Here is a 21,761-nt window from a genome sequence, read left to right as displayed (position 1 = left end):
CGGTTTGGCCCTCCACATTTACCATTTAATTAAATAAATAAATTTATATATATATATATATATATATATATATATATATATATATATATATATATATATATATATATATATATATATATATATATATATATTGATTGTGCAAGAACTTTCAGTAAACATTTGAAACCTGAACAAAGACCTAAATCAATTATTTGCCTGAAAGAATAACAAAGGATTATTGCTACTACATTTTATATTATATTAAACTTATCTATTTAATGTAAATTTAAATATAAATGTACAGCTCTGGAAAAAATTAAGAGACCACTTAACATTGATTTCTCAATGTTAAGTGGTCTCTTCATTTTTTTCCAGAGCTGTATGTTAAATAAGAAGTAAATCCTGTTTATGAGTGATTTCATATGTAATAAGAGATTAATTAAATAGACATTATAAATAATGTACTAAAAGGGTAACACTCACAAAAAAATAAGCCCTTTGTAATACTGACAACACATTTTTATTTAAAATTGTATGGCAAAGTCAAAGGTCAGTTCAGTAAACCAACAAACAAATGTAAAAGCAGTAGAAAAAGGCACTTGTTCAAATGCCAACTCTCTTTGGTGTGTTTGTGTTTCACATTGGAACTGTCAATCTTTAACCTCATATGATTTTTGCACCTGTTGCATCTTCTAATTAACTAAACAAACATGGAAACAACGTATTCATTTATCCTAAAACACAATAAATAGGCATTGCAGGACTGTGGGAACTTGAAGAGGAGGGTCAGGAGTGCACACTGTGAGTAGGTCTGCCATCGAATCACTAAGCATCGCATTGAATCACAGTCTACGGGGACCAGGAGGAAAAGACGTCATTTAGTGACATGCAAAGGCATGCATTGCTGTTTTTGTTGTTTAAAGTTTTAAAGGTTTTAGGTAATTGTTGGTGCTTTTGCATGTGTAAAAAGTCATTTGAAAACGTTATTTTCAGAATAAAGGATTTTAAATCCAGGATTTTCTATGTGGACTTTTGCCTCTCACTACACTAGATACATTATAAATCTTTTCTCCAGTTTTGTGTTATTAGGATTAATAGATTTGTTGGGGTTTTTTCCACCCAGCCTTACACAATTATTTTTCTAGGGACATTTAACTTTAGCACAAATTGCTCTGAATGAAAACTGAATGTAAGATATTCCTTTTTAGATGGATTAGACGATGTATGATACATTATACTGTTATGATTGTGACTGATGGGAATATAGCATAAATCAGTGAATTCACAGGTTAGGTTTAGTTGCATTAGATGCATCACAGTGATGTAAGCAATGTAAGCACCTTAACTGTAGTCATCCACCTGTTCCTTAACCGAAACAACTGATGGCATTTCACCCCACTCCACCATGAAATATTGCAACTACGTACCTTACATTTGTTTGACAAAATAATGATATCCAACAGAAAAAAACAAACAAACCTGAAATAGTATAAAGCTGATTGTCTTTAAATGTAGTGCAGTTTTTTATCACACAATATTTCAGTACTTCTGATAAATATTTTCTGATAAATGTCATAACTTGAATTTCAGCAATTTGATTTTCGGATATAAAAACAAAGAGACTGAGATGATGTTGAATTTTCTTATCATAAGCAACAGGAAAATGTGTTTCAGTTTCCTTATAATTGCACTCTGGGTCTATGGCTTGTATTTGATGGGGACGACAGATAATAGGTCTGATGATTCTGTCTCCATCAGACCATAAAACAAACCTCTCCAGTCATTTATTTTGGCTTCTGCTGTATCTTTTAGCGTTATTTTAAAGCTATTTAGTGGGCTTCCATCTCCAACACAACCATCATTTATCGTTATGAAGCCTGTTGCTGCTTGTAGAAACAGCATCAAAATGGCATGACATTTCTGAGTCCCCAGAAATCCTCCACTATGAAACATCATAGGATTTATCCATTTTAATTTTAAAGATGGCAGGACATCAGTCCTTTCCTTACTCAGTGGGATAACAAATCTGAGGTGAGTTGGGTCCAGCCTAAGTGATGTTTTGGTTCCTCTCACATTCATGAGAGAGAAGGGGTGGTGGTGTCCCTCTAAGGCTTTTTGGACCCTTACAGATTTCTGTTTTAGGATCAGTGACCTCCTCCACTTCGATTCTCTCCGTAGACCCAATCCAGTGTGATGAACGTCAAGCTCATGCTCATAAAGATGAAGCCTAGAGCAGTGAAGCAGGCAGCCTGAAACACAAGAGCAGGAGAAGATACTTTTGATGAACATCTGACTCTCAGTCAACCGTAATGAGTAGATTAAATTAAAATCTCCTGATTCAAAATAGAGACTTGCCTGAATTTTTGGTCTTGAGTTCATTGGCTCTTGCTCGGTGGAAACAATTCGGATGTAAAAAAGACCCGGGAGGATGAAGATCAAGCTTGGAGCAGAGGTTGCACCTATGAAATGAACAAAAAATAAATGAAACTTCTAAGTTTAAGTTGAAATTTAAGTTTAAAGGGTTAGTTCACCCAAAAATGAAATTTGTCATTAATGACTCATCCAAATGTCATTCCACACCCGTAAGACCGTTCATCTTTCAGAACACAGTTTAAGATATTTTATATTTAGTCTGAGAGCGTATCCAAGTGTATGCATATGAATAACGAATAATGCAATACATTTTGGTCCAAAAATAACAAAAACTACGACTTTATTCAGCATTGTATTCTCTTTCGTGTTTGTTTTCAAGCCTCAAATAAAGATTCAAACGGTTATAAATCAGGGTATTGATTCATGATTCGGATCGCCAATGTCACGTGATTTCAGCAGTTTGGCACGAGATCCGAATCATGAATCGATACGCTGATTCATAACCGTTTAAATCTTTATTTGAGGCTTGAAAACAAACACGGAAGAGAAGACACTGCTGAATAAAGTCTTAGTTTTGTTATTTTTGGACCAAAATGTATTTTCGATGCTTCAAGAGATTCTAATTAACTAACTGATGTCACATATGGACTACTTTTTTTATTCCCTTTCTGGACATGGACAGTATAGTTTGCATACACTTGCATACGCTCTCAGACTAAATATAAAATATCTTAAACTGTGTTAATAATTAATGACATCAATTTCATTTTTGGGTGAACTAACCCTTTATGGTGCGGTCACATTAGGTCCATTGTCAATAGTGTAGCATAGTTTGAAGAGCAGCTTTCAAACCATGCAGCTTTTTGTTCCACGTGACTAGCCTAAACCCCTTGCAAAATCTGCATGGAAAATCTCTCTTCCGAAATTCCAGATTTTATTTATTCCTATTAAAATAAAATGATTTTGCCCATGAAATTTCATCGACCTACAGTAAATGTGACTGCACCTTTAAGATTATTTCCCATTGACATACAATGATAGAGAATGCAGCAGTAATGACATCATTGTAACCCTGATAACATCATTGTAATATCTGAATGTTTGAATGTTGAATTATGATTTCTTATCTAACCATGTATAGTCGCTACTCGCTAATGAGCAGAGCTTAACTTTTTGCAAATGAACAGCAAAAAAATATTTTAAATAAACATTAAATTATAATAATTTATTCAAAATACAGTTTTTTTTTTAAATCACAAAAGGATCATTTTACCCATATTTGTTGTGAGTGATTTGTATTTGTATGCTTATTAGATTATCATGCAACTAAACTAAAGCTACAATAATTTTCTTTTGCGGCATTGCACTGGATTTTTTCTTCAAGTGCACATTTTACAATTTTGTGTATTTACTCACCGATGATGCCGAAAATGTCACGAATGTTGGGCACAGAAATGACGAGCAGATTGACAACACAAAGGAGACACAATGCAATAGAGATGTGACGCACCCAATGGAAGGGCTTATCAGGGAACAAAAGCTGAAGAAGGGCTCTGCGAATCTAAATTAAAAAAAGGAAATTCTCAACAAAAGGAACACTTCACCCAAAAACATTGACCCTCATCCCAGATGTATATGACTTGCTTTCTTCTGATGTACAGAAACAACGATTATTTTGAAAAATAATCAATCTCTGAGAGTCCATATAATGGAAGTACATAGGACCCCAATGTTGATGCTTCAAAAACCACACAAAGTGAAAATGACGTTAATCCATAAGACCCCAGTTGATGAATCTGTCTTATCAAGAGAAACAAGTGGAACCATTGCTTACAGCCAATTGTCATATGCCGGTTCATGAGTTGTTCATTGAGTATGTTGTGAAACGTGATGTAAGTGCAATGTGAAACTCACACAAGAAGTTATTGTTCTCTTTGCTTCTGTGTCAAAATGAGATTACAGATTGCTGACGTTATGCTTTCAGATCACTCTCACGAATCTGTGGCCATAAGCAGTGGTGTTTAGGTTAGATACAAGTTTAAAATATTGGTATTTGTCTCACACATATCTATCATCAACGGGGGTAGTTTGGATTATAGCTATGCTCACTTTTTTTTGTCTCGTACACTTCCATTATATGGACTCAGAAATATAAAAGCAGGAAAGCTAGTCAGATATCACCACATGACACTCTCAATAAACGCTCTCATTACCGGAAAGAGCACAACGGGAACGGTCAGAGTCACGGCCACCAGCACGGCCAGTCGCACACACAGGATGAGCGTGTCCAGAGGATCCACCTTACTGTAGGTGTGAAGAAGTTCCGCCTCTGTGTTTACTGAGTGAGAATAAGACACACTGAGATTAATTACTATTTCCAGACTATTCTTAAACATCTCACACACACATGAACAGATGTATGTTCTTTTATACAAGCAGCTTAACCACAAATTGAATATTTTGAAACAAGTCTGGAAAAAAAAAAAATGTGACAGTCTAGCCTCTATCCAGCGTGTAATCAGAACTGCCTGGCTTCTAAAGTCATGTTGTTACAATACAATATTTTCCAAATATTACATTTCCTTTTCTTTTAATAAAGGAAATGATTGTCTTTGTGGTAGTATTGTATAGATAGCAATTATAAAGGGACACATGGTATATTTTATGGCTGACATGCAGCATTGAACATCATTTTTATTTCAAAATCCAAAGTGCTTACAATAAAAGGTGAGGTAGCCAAAGATGGCAGTGAGCAGATACATGACAAACATCCCCAGGATGGACACGTTGGCAATGGCCTGCATGCGTCTCTTTGTGGGACTAAAAGTGTTAAAACAACAATAATAAAGGAGTTTACTTTTGACTCATGTTTGCCTTCTTGCAACAAAGAAATACAGACATATTAAAATTTATGTATGTATGTATATTATTTAGTTAATAGAATGTTCAAAAGAACATAATTTAATTTGAAATAGAATTCTTTTGTAACATTATAACTGTTTTTACTGTCACTTTAGATCAATTGAATGCATCCCTGCTGAATAAAGTACTTTCTTTATTAAAAAATGAATAAATCAACTTTTGAATGGTAGTGTATACTATTATAGATATATAAGCATCTTTTAAAAGAAATTAAATAATTCTGTTTTCAATAGTAACCACCATAATTCTTAGTGGTCATGAATATTTTCACAGAGAGCATGTGTATTCCTAACATACTTGCGCAACTCAGTGTAGATTGGCAGCACCTCAGGGTGGCATACGAAAGCGAAGGCCAAGATGGGAACCGTGTAGGCTGTCTGCAAGACGAACAAAGTAAATAAAAAATTACACAAAGCCGTGTATGATCTCATGCAATGAGGCCACCTCACACCTATGTTCTCATACTGAAAGAACTAGATACATTTCTAGAGCATTTCCTGTCTGTTAAGAGCTATAATGATAATAGCTTGTTTACTTGGGGGGCAAGTCATAAAAGATTAAAAAAAATACTAAGACATAAAACATCCTGAATAGATTCTTGCAATAATGAAGACCGTTCCTAACCTGCTGGTTGATGGTGAAGTATTTAGCTTCGCATTCACCGTCAATGGATATGTTTTCAGCAGTGTGGTTGGAGAAACCATCGTAAGGACAAGGGATATTGAACTTTTTATAGATGACCTACAAAACACAAACATAAACATAAAATAGTTGAAAAGACTAGAGTTAACACAGGTTTTGAGTTACCTGTAATATTTTAGTTAAGGGTCCATTTCTCATCGTTAACTAGTTGCTTATTAGCAATATGCACATTACTAGGATGCTGACTGTTTATTAGTACTTATAAAGCACATATTAATGCCTTATTCTGCATGACCATATTCTACTTTCCTTAATCCTGCCCATTACGTAAACTTAAAGGGATAGTTCACCCACAAATAAAAGTTCTGTCACGTAAATGATTAATACGATTAATTAGGAGTTTATTGAGGCAAAAGTCAGTTACAATTAGATAATATTGGGAATTGGACCCTAATCTAAAGTGTGACTGAGTTACCCTTTGATCCTTTCTCAAAAGACCACACAAAGACCACAGCATTAAGTTACCAACACTTACTGAGATCAGGAAGAAAACCATACATGTCAGTGAGAAGCCACTTGTGTAGCCCAGGTACCCTGCAACAAACAACAGACATTATTACACAAAATGTAAATGATATTACCTGCTAAATGTGACTATAAAGCTTGAAGATACGAAGGTATATTTAAACATTAACATCATGATTTTGAAGCAATGCGCCTTGTGAAAAGTGCCATACAAATTAAAGGTGCAGTAAGTGATTTCTGAGAAACGCTGATATTTGAAATCACCCAAAAAAAAAAACCCTATCCAAAATGATAACACACCCCTAACTTCATAGCTCCGCCCCCAAACTTACAAACAAGCTATGCAACACAGACACCTCACCCCTAATCAGTATATAGCCCCTTACTGCTGATTGGCTACACGTGTGTTTTGGTGCTCGGTCCGATCCATTTTCAGCAGAGAAATCGCTTACTGCATCTTTAATTTGACTTGTATTGTTTCTATAAACAGTTGTGTTTCAATTTGTTTTGGGTTACAAATCAGTTCTCTCAACAAAAATTTGATCTGTAGATTTCAAAACTTGAAAAAACTTGACAAAAATGTATGTTCTTTAGAACATTATAAATTCACTCTGGATTCTACTGCAGGACTCTACAGAAAAAGCCATGGATGCTTTCAAATGTGTGTGTAAGTAAAGCAAATTGTGTCTTACAAGTGAGAGGATGACAATATTATGAAAACTGCTAATGTGCCAAGCAAATAGAAAGGATGGTATGAGGATGAATTCACAACCAGCACAAAGCAGAATGGCTTACCAAGCTGTCTCATCAGGGCAAGTGGCAAGATGATGCAAATGGACACAATGATGATCAGATAGTTGCCATTCAGGAACCACGCACTAAAAGTAAAAAAAATAATAATAAGAGAATAAGGCAGCCTACTCACCTACTGCAAGGAACTTTGCAAGTGTTTATGTATTTCAACAACAGTTGCAGGACTTGGATTGCTCCGAGGTTGGAATGCACCAGTAGTTACCTTGGATGACCCAAATATTTGATCTAATTCTTGGCTAGATTAAATTAGACTCATTAGGAGAACACGTGGAGAAACAGATGATTGTGTTCCTCACCCACTGCTGTGCTGAAGGCCAAGGAAAGCCTGAATAACCAAAGGTAATTCAGACTTCACAATGAAGAGGTAGCTAGACATAGCTGAAAGAAAGAGAGACAGACACATTAGACGCAGTTTGGCCATAATGACACCCATCTAAATGGCAGATGCAAATATTTTATATTTGTTTATATATAGCAAAATTTAATGTGAGTTATGACAAATTATGGAGTTTTTTCCATCATTTGTTTCGCAACATTTTATACTGTAGAAGATGTGTAAGAAATTAATAAAAAGGATTTGTGCTGCGTGTAGCGTAAGGTGACTCTTGCACCACTCCTGTTTAACCTGTATTATTTATTATTATTATTACTTTTATTTGAGACAGGGACAGTGCACAATAAATACATTAGCCCTGTTTATAGCAAGAAGAGATGCATTTCACCCGGCTTTAGCAAATTGCTATTTTCCACCCGTAGTCCCTGGGCAGGTAGAAATAGAAACATACAATATATTAACAGTTACTAAAAGCTTAGTTGTGCAAATTATAAATTACAGAGTTTTAAATACACATATATCAATATCAATTACAGAGTTTTAAATACACACAACTATATACCCCCCTCCCATCACCTTTTATAAATAAATGTGCCCCCCCCCCCATTACACAACACAATCACAAATGTCTACAAATTTGCTATGACAACATCCAATTTTTTGCGAGACATGAAAATGTTTTAAAAATGTTGTATATGCTGCCACTAAGCCAAATAATGAAAAAGAACAAAATGGCTTGCCACAGCTCTGCTGACGATACCCAGATCTACTTAGCACTGTCACCTAATGACTACAGCCCCATTGACTCCCTGTGCAAATGCATTGATGAAGTTAACAACTGGATGTGCCAAAACTATCAAACAAAATCAAACAAAACTATTAAACAAAGACAAAACTGAAATCACAACATTTGGAAACAAAGATGAAATTCTCAAGGTGAACGCATATCTTGAGACTAAAGGTCAAAAAAAAAAAAATCAAGTCAGGAATATTGGAGTGATTTTGGAGTCAGACCTAGAAATTTGAAAATACCAAGAAATACCAAGAGTTCACTCAAAGCAAGGAGAGTCCGCAACTCTGCTGTCATTATGTTAAGCCCCGCCCACCGACTCTATACACTATGAGATTGGCCTGACCAAAGTTTGGTTTTGACAACTCAGACGTGTATTGAGAGTTGCTAGACGATACTCACAGCAGATTAGATTTGCTGCCGCTAGGGTGCATCTAGATTTCTAGGCTAAGGAGAGTCTGCTTTTAGCTATTACGACAGCCGCAGTTGGAACCAGCTTCCTGAACAGATCGGATGTGCTGAAACAGTAGCCACATTTAAATCCAGACTCAAAACACATCTGTTTAGCAGAGCATTTACTGAATGAGCACTGTGCCACTGTACGTCCGACTGATTGCACCTTATCTTATCCGTTTATTATGTTTATTATTGTTTTAGTCTACCTTTGTTCTTATCTTTGGTTATTGTTATGTTATATGTTCATTTGAGTTAAATATGAGGAGTGAAAACTGGGTTTAATGGAAATAGCAAGTTTGACAATAAGGTTTGAGTATGTGTAAATCTGTGGAAAAGTATGAGTGAAAATGAGTTTAACAAGAAAGTTCCTGAGTAAAAATCAGGGAATATTGATTAAAATGGAACATGTTTGAGAAAGAAATGAATGAGAGGTGTTCTAATTAAGATGGTACATGTATGTAGGCTGTAAACTGAAGGATGTTTTATTTTTATTTCAGGCCACTACTGTGGATCTGACTATTTTATTTTATTTACAACTGTTTAAACTAGCCTTGTTTTTAATTTTTAATTCGTACACATGGTATTATTTTTTTCTCATACATATGTTACCACTATTTTAATTAATTTCTATGTAAAGCACATTGAATTGCCATTGGATATGAAATGTGCTATACAAATAAACTCGCCTTGCCTAGTCTGAGAGTTTGTGTAACATATGCTGCTAACATTTTATGCACAACATATATTTCTCATGTGACTCAGGGATTGCTTCTAAATCACATTACTGTATTTTTAAAGGCTTTATCAATACTTTAAAAGCTTTTAAAAATACACATTTAATGGTTTTAATTCAATCCCACTAACATAAATTATAGAGAGATACTATTTCAATCTAATGGATAATAATAACAACTAAAAATCAGTATAATAGGACATGTTACAGTGCTGAAGGAAAGATACAGATGGGGAAAAGGAGGTTGAAAATGAGATCAGTACCAAGCCAAAACAACAAACTTACCACCAATGTTGTGTAATGTTATGACAAGAGCTGCCAGTATTTTTCCCGGGTGTCCAAACGCTCGTTTACCCAGTTGTTCATAAGCGCGAATACCTGTACAGACAATATTATAGGTTAAGGATTAATGATTAAGCCCGATGAACTATCCCAATATCATATGTGACCCTGGACCACAAAACCATTCAGAAGTCGCATATATTTATGGCAATATCCAATAATACATCATTATTGGTCATAATTATCGATTTTTAATGCCAAAAATCATTAGGATATCAAGTAAAGATAATATTCCATGAAGATATTTTGTAAATTTCCTAACGTAAATATATATATAAAAAATGTATTATTAGTAGTAATATGCATTGCTAAGGACTTAATTTGGACAACTTTAAAGGCGATTTTCTCAATAGTTAATTTTTTTTGCACCCTCAGATTCCAGATTTGCAAATAGTTGTATCTTGAACAAATATTGTCCTATCCTAACAAACCATAAATCACTGGAAAGCTTATTTAGGACTGGTTTTGTGGTCCAGGGTCACATATGCAGTAGGGTCCAAAAGTCTAACAACCCATAGAAAATACGGCATTTAAAAACAAATTACAAGCTGGAAATATTACATAATCATTTTTATTATGGTTAATATGATATAATAAAAAAAATACTGTATTCAAAATTGAAGGTAATGCAAAATAAGTATTGGTGCCAGAGCAATTGTAAAAGTCTCTATTAATAACCGAAGCATTTAAATCATGTTAATTTGAACACGGCATCTTCTGAATTTGTCGTACCCACAACCCCTGCGCTCCTGAGCAGAAGATGGACAGAGTATGATGATAAGACAGCAATGCAGGTCAACAAGACACTGTGAAAAAACAAGAAACAAAAAAACAAGTAGAAAACAGGAAACATAAGCAAGTAAATGAACAAGATAATATCTGTCGTAACAATACCATGAAAAAACATTTGTCTCATTTAAATTCTCAACATAGTTGAAGATGTGCTTTGAAAATAAGGCAAGAAAACAAAGTATTACCGTATATGTTCATTAGACCATTAGTTACTGATCATTCAAATTCATACAAGTACATATCTATATTTGTGGTTAATTGTGAAACTGAAGTATATTCTGGGATACTCACAGAAAGAGGATGATACCAGTGTTGGACATGGCGTAGGACAGTCCCAGAATCCCACTGCCCATGATAGCATTGCTAAGGTTGAAGACAGACATTCCAAATGACGTCTTTCCTTCAAACTTGCAGAAAAAAACAGATACAGAGACATGTTGACTAATTGGATGGTTTATTAATATGAGCTGGATAGAATGGGATTTTTATTTCTACACTCACATCTGTAAACTGAGGGGGTTTTCCACCATCACTCTTGTGCGGTAAAAACTCCTCTCGTTCAGGTGACTCTCTTAAACAAATCGACAAATATAACACTTTAAAAATGCAACAATTACCAGGTCATCATCAAAAGTTTCTACAAAACTCATATCAGCAAAGTCAAATTAACTGTGTAAGTAAGCGTATAGCGAAGCCTGCATGGGGTTTGGGTTCATAAAATGAATTAAAGCAAGGACCTTTGTCCAAGTTTTATGTCAAAGGTAACCCTTTTTCCTTACAAGAAAGCCATTAAAATGATACTAAAGTGATGTACCTGATATGTAAACGACCCAGACTCAGTCTATCAGGGTTTTTACAAGTAATAATAAAATGTATCAAGGATGATATCATTTATTATATTGTTGTTTAACAGTTAGCACAGCTGATTTGTTCAACCTGTATAAAATGCATTAATGTGACCATAAATCCAAGGTTATTTCTGTGTGCTAATGAGGTGAAGGCTATGCTGCGGTATGCCGCTAAATTTCTCACTCCCAGGAAAAAAATATTTCAGTGATGTTGCAATGCTCTCATTTTCTATTTAGGTTCATTTTAAGGTCACCCAAATATGAACTTAAAAAAATGTCATTTATGACTGCGTTGTTGTTCGAGAGATGGCGAAGCAACTGACTAGTGTGTTTGCCTTGCTTTAGCATGCGTCTGCGAGGCTACAGGAAATAGACACACAGTGACCGATTTAGTGACACAGGAAGAGCAGAATTCTGTTTTTAAAGGAAAATCGCTTCTAATAAATGACATACCCTTCCTCAAGATGTTGAAAGTCTTGGTGGTGGCCATTTGTTAGTTTCTGAAGTTCCATTATGTATATTTTCTTTTTCTCTTTTGAGCAGCGAAAGTTGAGAAGTGTGGAGTTTTTTCGCGATTAAGTAGATCTGCAAGAAAAAAAGACAATAAACCAACATCATTAAAGCAGTTTGACTAAAATACTACAAAAGGCATCTGAAGCAGCATATAAGTATGGTGCTTTTACACTGTTTAGCTTAGCGTTAGTCTGTTCACAAAGGAATTACAATCGCAGAAATAACGTTATAACATTAATGTTTCAAATATGAAATTATCAATATTGAAGCACGGAATTAGGAATATGGAATTAAGATTAAAATATTGAATGACAAAAATTATGATTACTAAATTATAAAACACACTAGTGTTCAAAAGTTTGGGGAAGATTTTTAAAAATATTACAATCAAATATAATATAATATAATATAATATAATATAATATAATATAATATAATATAATATAATATAATATAATATAATATAATATAATATAATATAATAAAAAATATAATTTATTTCTGTCATGGCAACGCTAAATATTCAGCAGCCACGTTGTAAAAAAAATTCAGGTCTCCAATTGAAAATTTTCCAGTGACTAATCACATCTACATTTTTCAGTTGGCCAAATTTAATTTCTGTGAATTGATGCAATTTAATTAACAGAAATTCAATTTGGCCAACTAGCATATTTAGATGTGATCAGTCACTAGAACATTTTTATTTTATTTTATTTTATTTAATAATAAAAAAAAAATGTAAGTGCATTACGCAATCTTCAGTGTCACATAATCCTTCAGAAATCATTGTAATAAACTGATTTGGTGCTCAAGTAACATTTCTTATTATTATCAATGTTGAAAACAGTTGTGCTGGTTAATATTTTTGTAGAAACATTTTTTTTAATCAATAAAAGTATTAATTTCTTTAAAGAAAATTAGAAAAAAATCTTACTGACTCAAAACTACTAAACAGTAGTAGTACTCTGTCATTATAACAACAAAGAATGCAGCATCATTTACACAGAACCAAAACGCACAATCAAAACAGACCACAGTCAAAACAGTCTTTTGGTTATACAGATATCTATACTAGGCGATATTGCACAATATTTACAACAACTATAAAGCAATCACAGAGCTACTTTAGAGCAGCCCCCTGAAGACTGCTGAATGCCCTCTTTGACACTGTCTTCTATTTAGACTCTTAATCCATAATTTTCCTGAAAGTTATCCGATGAGAAACCGTGAGAGCTGTCAAGATGTAGCCGAGTGTCCAGGAAACATGAGGTCCATGTGTCCATTTCTCACCACCTCTATTGTGACTGGCTCTAGCGGGGCTCATGTTTCAAGAAGAAAAAAAGAGCCCAAGAGAGCAAAAGAGTGCCAGGAAATCTGGAATTCTGGGTTTATTTTGGATTCTTGTCTTTTCATCTGTGTAAATGATCATTTATAAAGGAACAGTTGTCCTTTATAACATACTGTCTCTATGTGTGTAAATTCATTGATGAACAAAAAAGGTCTGGCATTCATGTAATGTACAGCCATTGTGTACATCATAATAGTGATTGAAAATCTGGAACATTTAGTACACTTTTGGTTTATGACACTCATCCCCAAAGGGGACCCACATCCAATCTTTACTGATTGACAAGAGTGGCCGAAACTGCCTCTGGAGAGACGCTGCCTTTAACATTCTGTCTTTTAGCAACTATGAAGAAGGGTGGGGATCAGTGTTATTTTAGTATTGTAGATTTGTTTGCATTCCCCTATTCATTTCAGTTTGTTATTTTTGTACATCAAGTTTATCTAAATTAACAGCAGAAATGTTGCTTTGACAACAAACTTATTTCAGCTATTCTTTGGTTTTTGCCATGTTATAGTTAACTAACCCTGATGGAGGTATGGGGGTGTGTAGTGGTTCTAGAGTGCACAGAATTAATTGAAAAGTACATCTGTACTCCATTATTTTGACTGACATCAGTCAACATCACTAGTATGTTATACATTAACTCAGCAACGGCTTGCAAACTACTGATGGTCCAGTGGGATCTATTCCATATGGCAGGAATAATGGTAGCATACTCACAAACATAACAGTATGTGACTCAAACAGCTCCACTAAGAATGTTTCTTGCCGTGTGTATGTGAATTATCTCACAGTGTCTCAAACACGTAAGAAAGTGTAAATGGGAAAAAAAGTCTCTGTCCAATGCCAGGCCAAATCTATCAGAAAAATGTAAACAAATATGAGATCAGTGTGTTTATGAGACCCTGTGAAATGCTGTGGGAAGAAGCAACAAGGCGAATTGCTGTTGGATATGAAATTCACAGTCACATTCAGCCCACAAGTTTGAATACGTGGCTCAGTCTTCGGAGGTTTGGAAGTTTTCCAGCAGCCCCTGCCAGCTGTAGTTCCTGAACTGCTTTCCGAACACAACCTTGTACACCCGAAAACTTGATAAGATTTGTTGTAATAATGACACACTGCCAGCACATGCTGATTTACACCTTGGTCTTTCCTCACACACAAACAGAAGTAGGATTATAAAATAAGTTTCAAAATATAATATGCTACTATGTGAAACTCTGGAGTAACTGAGATTTTTTATGGAATTCTATGAAATTAGAATATGATGACTATTACAAAAACTAGATATGACTTTACATCATTCAAAATTAAGAACTAATAAATTAAAACTCTGAAAATGATTTCATCAAGGCAATTAGCATACACAACTGAGAGAATATAAAAGTGACACTCTTCTAAAAGCCTGCGACTCTTATTAGCCTCATCTGACTGATGAATTCTCACTATATAGTTTCCAGATTTAGCATTCAGATGTTGACCTCTTGTGCTGTGTCCTGGCAAAATACCACACTGTATAGTAAAAGTCATTAAACTGTCTGACCCATCAAGCTGAATGCTAATTCTGTTATAAATATCTGAAGGCTGGAGTTTGCACAATCTTTAATGCTGATGTAGGCCTGTAGGCAAAAAATTAAACAACAATAAAGCCTTGTAGAAGCGTGTTGTGAAAATCATTTTCTCATATGCTCATAATCATTTTTCTTGCTTAATCAAATACGAACAGATTTTTCTGTACCAGTCAACAATCAAATAAAGAGTAAATTGTACAGTACTAAATAACTTAAACATAAGTTTAAAAGCCTGCACATTTATATTTCAACAATCTATATGTAATCCAAATCCTGACCATTTAACACAAAAATAATGTGCAATGTAAATGTATACATAAAAAATCTGTGTTGTTAGCAAAACTATTTCATTAATTGAAATAAAGCTATAAATGGAATAAGTAATTAAATGGAAATTGCTTATTGTTGCATTACATTTTTAACATATAAAAGTAAATGAAAGCTAAATAGAAATATAGATTAAAAAAATTAATACAAATGTCCAAAGCACACAAAAACTTTCTAAATCGTAAGCTAATAAAATGAAAACTGAAAATATAAAAATAAGAGCTAATTCAAAAATGTTAATGATACTAAAATAACAATATGCAGTATTCAATCACAGTGGCTTTACCTTGTGATTTGATATAAAACAACAATTTAAGGTTCAGTTAACATTATTAATACATTATGAACTAACTAATAATGAACAACAAGCCTGTAGAACATTAACATTAATGTGTTAATGTTAAAATGTGATTATTTCCTTGCATGAACTAACGTTGACATATAGAACCATATTGTAAAGTGTTACCACTAGAACAAACCAGTTTTGCCAAAGAGTTTTACGTAAGCTTTAAAAGCAGTATGTCATGTCACATTGCTGGTGGTCACTGGAGTCATGTGTAAAGGTTGAAACCAACTGGACAACATTCCAGAAGGGAAGCGTACGTGCTCAGCTTTACTCTTAAAACCACTAATCACAAGTCAAAGGTTGCAACAATCAACGACTTAAAAGACATGGGATCGATTCGAACTTGAATATTTCTACGGAGCAAAGTCTTAATAAATGAACACCAGAAACATTTTCATGGAAAGATCCCCTATAAATTACATTTGTCAGCCGTAAAACGTCACACTCGTGTATTCGCCAAGAATTTCACCCTGAAGGCAGCTTGTTCACAGACAAGAGGAGAAAGAGAACTTCTCTGCGACAAGACCACCTCGTCCGTACCCAGCACCGCTCCCAATAACTGCCTGATCAAGTGAGAAATACTAGTGTGACCAGTTTGACTGTTACCTGGGGCAGCTTTCCTCGACGTAGCACTAGATGACTGTTTGTAATCCTTCTCTGGATCTGATTTGAAATGCTAAATGTAACTTGGCCCAGACAACCTTTCCACTCTACTGTCAGGGAGTCACTGAGTTATTTGTTTAAACTTCTTAGGACTCAGTTAGAACATGTAGGGTGGGTAAAAGGGACATGAGGGGCTGGGAGAAAGAGAAAGAAAGAGTTGGGGGAGGGGGGCAAAGAGTTAAGTGTGCTGCATGACACCTAATAACTTTTAAACCCTTTACTCCTATGAATAATAAAATAAAACACTGCTTCTCAACTTTCAGACCGCAAGGAAAAACAAAAAATCAGAAAAATTATATAATCATGCACAAGTTAGTCAGTCAAATGATTTATTAACTTGATTCATAGCAGCATTTTGGTGAAAATTCAACTGTCACCAAGTAAAAGAGTACTAAATTAGGCAGATGCCTACATTGTTGGTGTACGTGACATATCCCCTTATCCTCAGAAACCATGGTAAAAAAAACAAGGTAAAGCAAAAACTATGCATACTGCATTAAAGGCACACTTTGGGTTAAAAAAAAAAATCTTGATTCACCGCTAGTATCGTTTGTACCCAAAAAGCAAATCAGACAACACTATTTTTGCATAATCAGAAGGATTTATTTTCTCCTCTATATAATGTTTTTATATGCCATTTAGCAACACAAGTCATTCAGCTTTCATTAATATGATATTCTAATATCGAATATCGAATAAGCTTACTGCAATGTGTAACAAGTCTCACACCAGCCACCGAGCTAAAGCACAGAGAAGTGTTATAACATTAACTTTGAACACATTAAAATTTATTTTTAGTATGATTGATTTGACCAAGTGAAACCTGTGTAAGATTCAGCACTTAAAATAATGCAAATATAAGTGATAAAACGTAACTGTAACAAATTTCAAGTACAGGGAAGAAGGAGGCAAACATTAAACATAACTTTAATAGGGCTGTACTAGAATAATTGAATATTCGAATATTCGGGGTTTTTTTCAACACGTGACTTCCGTCGCGGACTCATTCTCACTCATGCTTGAAATAATACTAATAAATAAAATAAAAAAAACACTGCAACATGCTTTCAATAAAAGCATCGCGCATTTTAAAGATTTAAATTAACAAAAAGTGAGAATAAGACAAAATAAATCCCTTATATAGAATAAAACTAATTGTAATAGATATTACATTTTGTGTCATTTTAAAAACAATTCATTTATTCTTATTCAACTGTTTATAAGCATGCTACCGTGTTCTTTATTTATTACAGTTCATTGAAATCACTGTGTATTACTAATTTAATTTCTGTTTTGGGATTCATTTGTTTTAAAGAAAGGTTCGTTATTAATACCTTATTAAAGTTCTTGCTCTCAACAGACTTTGTGTTTTGTATCACTTGTGCACTGTGCGTTTTCGGAGCATAAACCTGCCCGTGTAATGCGTACCGGAAACTGTTCTATTTAAAAGATTATTAAATGTTTATTAATATTTAAAGAATGTGTGCCACCTGATCATATTGCACCAAATGCAACACTGCACTCCACTGGGTCTGCCGCAACACATTTACGATGCCGAAGAGTGAAACGTGAAGTCGTGAAAGATGATACAAATGCAAACCGACACTATTATTATATATTTAGCCCCACCCACCGAAGCTTCGAATATTCGATATTGATTGCCACCTAAGCTTCGAAGCTCAAAAAATGCCATTCGAAACAGCCCTAAACTTTAATCATAACATTAATCGTAAAATATGCAAAACAACTAGATGAAAGGAGCGGCAGTGGCTGGCTGTGGCATATTAGCATTTATAAAAACAGCAAGTAAAATGTCACAGGCTCACGGCCCCACCCTGCTTCATGCCACAGTAACGTTAATAAAACTTTAATAAAAATGAGTTCATCCATGAACACGATTTTTCCCCATCGGATTACTTTCCATCGGCTGTGGAGGTGATTCCACGGTCATTCAGAAAGTCATCAAGCTGCGCATTTGTTATTGTTTTGAATATTGTTTGTTATGGTTATGTGCTTTGTGAACAGAAAGGTTGGTCATCGAACATTTCATTTAGAAGATATAATTGTAATAATTTTGAATATTGCTCGACATATGCAGGTCATAATACAATGAAATATTTTTTTGCCATCAAATAAATTGCATTTTAAAAATTCAAACTTTTATACATTTTAACAATATTATATAACATATAACATTATCACTGTTATTATAAATACAGCATTGGTGAGTGTATAAAAGACTTCTTAAAAAAATTAACCACAAACTTTTGAACTGTATTTTATTTGAAAATATTGTAAATAGAAATGTAAATATTACATTTTATAATATTATTATATTTAATATGATATATTTACATTATACATTTTATTACTTTATTATGATGTATGCTATAACTATATTCTGGATCTGATGCTAAATCAACTGAGAAGCACTTACTTAAAATTGACCAAATAGCTTTAAAACATATTCATAATGTTGCAAAAATAGTTTGTGGACAAGATTTGGCAGCTTAGCATATTCCAACCTCTATACATATATATCTTCAGCCACTTACTATCAGAGCTTAGCAACCATCTCTCCACCTATTCCACTTGCATTCCTTCATGCATTTCCTGTCGTTCCACTCATTCTCTATAGACTCACTCCCTATATGTCAACATATCACAATATTGCTATCCATTTTAAGGCATCGGCTAGAGGTATATTACAGTGCTCAAATGCTCTTTTTATGGCAGACACATCAGTGTAGTCTACTTGCCCATACTTGAATTTCCAGAGTATTTCACATGAGATAATATGATCCCTTCGGCTCAGAGGCAGTATACATATACACAGTATATGCAGTATACACAGTATACATCTGTGAGCCAAAATTAAGGCTTGAGTGAATTCGTAGTAAGTTTTACTAATAAAATAGCATAACATGTTTTCCACATCAGTATGAATTTACTTTAAAACCCCAAAATCTCAAACAGTGGAAGATAAAGTTAAAGACCATGCAGGTCTGGTCATTGTTGTAGACCACACAATGCACTCGCTGATCTCTCTGCATGCTCATTTCCAAGCCTGAGGCCATGTATATTCAATATGTCCAGGACATCCGTTTAAACGAACTACGGAAACCACTTGAGGTTTATCAATTGTGTGGGCCACAACATCAGTGCGTGCACACTGTGCCTTAAAACCCCCTCTAAAAAATTATACACATTCCTTTTCATTTTCCACCTGATAATGATTTCCTCTACTTTTCCTCTCAGATAACAGAGGTATGTCTATTGTGGGATTATTCATCTGTGATGTTTCTTTTCACACTCTAGCCAAAGAACTTGATGTTTCAAACATTAGAATACAACAGGAAGTGCTTCACCTGAAGTCAACAGCTAAAATTACCAAACAAAATGAAGTCGTTAAGTCACAGTCTCAGCAGCACAAACGTCACAAAATAAAACTGTTGTTCTTTCTGGTAAATTTCATTTACCAATTTTTTGAACAACATTTAGGTTAAAGTTAACATACTTTCTCTTATCTGCAGAAACTATATTTAAAAAGTGTAACCTATGACATGCTATCAATACATTGCTATGTTTGAGCATCCTGACCAACTCGATATATCAACATTAGCACAACCAATGGCGTGAGTTTAGGGCGGGACTATCTGCTTGGTTGGCCAATGGCAGACTAAAAAAAGTACAGTGAAACTTAAAAAGAAAACCACTGTCTAAAAGCACATCATTTTTTGAGTATGTGCTGTATTCAATGATGAATACACTTCTCAATCATTAATAAAGTACTTCTTTATAGGCAGTTTAGTAGCTTAAAAACATTACCAAACATACAACAATAACCACAAAAATAATGCACTTGGATTACAAAAATAATGTTCATCCTGTTTAAAGTACAATTTAAACAGGATGAACAATGTTTTTGCTATATGTAGCAATTGTATTTGAAAAGAGTGGCTTACAGTTAAAGTTCCCATGGCCTCAATTGGGATAGAAAAGTGACTGCTGGATGCGAAATTCAGAGTCCCAGCAGGTGAGCATCCAGGTATTGTGTAACTATACTAAAGTTTCATGAATACTGGGAAAACCTATTCATTTGACATACTAATTTTCACATACCAAATAGGAAAGCAAAGGCTATTCTGATGAATGATGCTAATGGCAATTTATTTTTATTTTTTAAACAAATTTCATCTATTCCATTTGGCTTTGTTGCAAATATACTGTTGGGGGTGTACCCTTACACGTTGCGCAACAACTTTTGGATGTTTGGATATTTTGAGGTCTTCATAGTCCCAATTTAGTCTGAGAAGACTTTAAATGTATCAGTGAATCCCTTTTACCTAGCAATATCTTGTGGAAAATATCTAAGAGCTGAGAGAACGTGAACAATAATGACATCAACCTGTTTATCAAGATGATTTTCTTACATTGTATTCAGGTAAAAAGAAACATTCCATCCACTTTATCTATTCTAAACAAAAACCTCACAAAAAAAAGAGTGATCTCTTTGCTTTTTTGAAAGAAATTTTAAAGATATATGAATAGTAGTTGATATGCCCTATATTTCCAAGCATTTATGTCTAGTTCGTGCAAGTCCAAATCAACTAGCGGCCTTTTATATCTGGCTCGAGCTAATTCTAGAGCTGCGATCGGATATATGATACCTGCATAACGTCATATACAGTGTGCATTGAAAAGATTTTCCTTTGCAACTCACACATGCTATTATCTAAAGTCATATTTAGCCATATTCTTTACCACTATAGGGTGACTGAGGGGAACAACAAATCATAACACTCTCCAACCCAAACATTTTTTAATTGTTATAAAAAGCCCCTTGAACATGCAATTAATTGCAATCGAAAAGCAGCAAATCGTATAACGGTAAAACCAAATGAAAGATATAATTATGTTAACAAAACTCTCCTAAGCCATTAAGCCTTTCCTGTCAACTGCAGTATGATTTTCTAGCACATGTGCTCAAGCAATACAACAGATACTCAGAAGAAAAAAATACTCCCTCACCCTAAACAGTTGATGTTTTCTCAAAGGCAGTGCTGGTGAAGCATTCTCTGAGAGCTTTTCTTGGTTGAGGTGTTGGTTTTTATCCCAGTTGTTAAAAGGTTTAAGTAGAGCCCAAGAGAGAAAGAGAGAGAGAGAGAGAGGACAGTGTGATTCCACTGAAGGGAGTAAGGCAGGAGGCAAAGGGTGGGAAGCACATGGAGGAAAAAACCCTGAAAGGGAGGGAGCTGCTCAATGCAGTCTCAAGTTACTTGTGATGTCACGAATAACTAAAGTCACTGTTGAACTCTGTTAATGCAGGCAACAGCATTCCATTCAATGGCTCTTTTACACTTTCACATCTGTTTGTCTCTTATTCAGCACATTGACGGAATGTCATCTTCACAAGAAGCTCCCTATTTTGAGCTAGAAAAAGA

General features: G+C 34.4%; 1 protein-coding gene across 3 annotated transcripts; it reads right to left on the bottom strand.

The window, feature by feature from the left end:
* Nucleotides 1-483: 483 nt before the first annotated feature.
* On the bottom strand, nt 484-21,532 carry slc38a5b (solute carrier family 38 member 5b). Of its 3 annotated transcripts, none has more exons than XM_067413829.1 (16): nt 21,349-21,532; nt 12,003-12,134; nt 11,203-11,272; nt 10,993-11,108; nt 10,642-10,715; nt 9,853-9,945; nt 7,551-7,632; nt 7,237-7,319; nt 6,452-6,510; nt 5,899-6,015; nt 5,572-5,651; nt 5,072-5,172; nt 4,566-4,690; nt 3,769-3,913; nt 2,335-2,438; nt 484-2,228 (listed from the first exon to the last, which is right to left on the bottom strand). In XM_067413829.1, the coding sequence occupies exons 2-16, from the start codon at nt 12,059-12,061 to the stop codon at nt 2,124-2,126; spliced, it is 1,413 nt and encodes a 470-aa protein (XP_067269930.1). In that variant the 5' UTR covers nt 12,062-12,134; nt 21,349-21,532; the 3' UTR covers nt 484-2,123. The 3 variants fall into 3 exon arrangements, with proteins under 3 accessions (XP_067269930.1, XP_067269931.1, XP_067269929.1); XM_067413830.1 differs by lacking the exon at nt 21,349-21,532 and adding an exon at nt 16,261-16,398; XM_067413828.1 differs by lacking the exons at nt 12,003-12,134; nt 21,349-21,532 and adding an exon at nt 11,516-11,607.
* Nucleotides 21,533-21,761: the final 229 nt, after the last annotated feature.

Source organism: Pseudorasbora parva, chromosome 13 (assembly GCF_024679245.1).
Source record: "Pseudorasbora parva isolate DD20220531a chromosome 13, ASM2467924v1, whole genome shotgun sequence".
Lineage (NCBI taxonomy): Eukaryota > Metazoa > Chordata > Actinopteri > Cypriniformes > Gobionidae > Pseudorasbora > Pseudorasbora parva.
This window is presented reverse-complemented; position numbering and strand designations above follow the sequence as displayed.

What these genes read in the sequence shown, in the direction of transcription:
- slc38a5b (XM_067413828.1), bottom strand. Translation starts at nt 11,592, where the DNA reads ATGATATCATCCTTGATACATTTTATTATTACTTGTAAAAACCCTGAT. An exon ending in CTGGGTCGTTTACATATCAG is followed by an intron (nt 11,273 to 11,515) that starts GTACATCACTTT and finishes GATTTGTTTAAG; the next exon opens with AGAGTCACCTGAACGAGAGG. An exon ending in ATCTACACTGAGTTGCGCAA is followed by an intron (nt 5,173 to 5,571) that starts GTATGTTAGGAA and finishes TAACACTTTTAG; the next exon opens with TCCCACAAAGAGACGCATGC.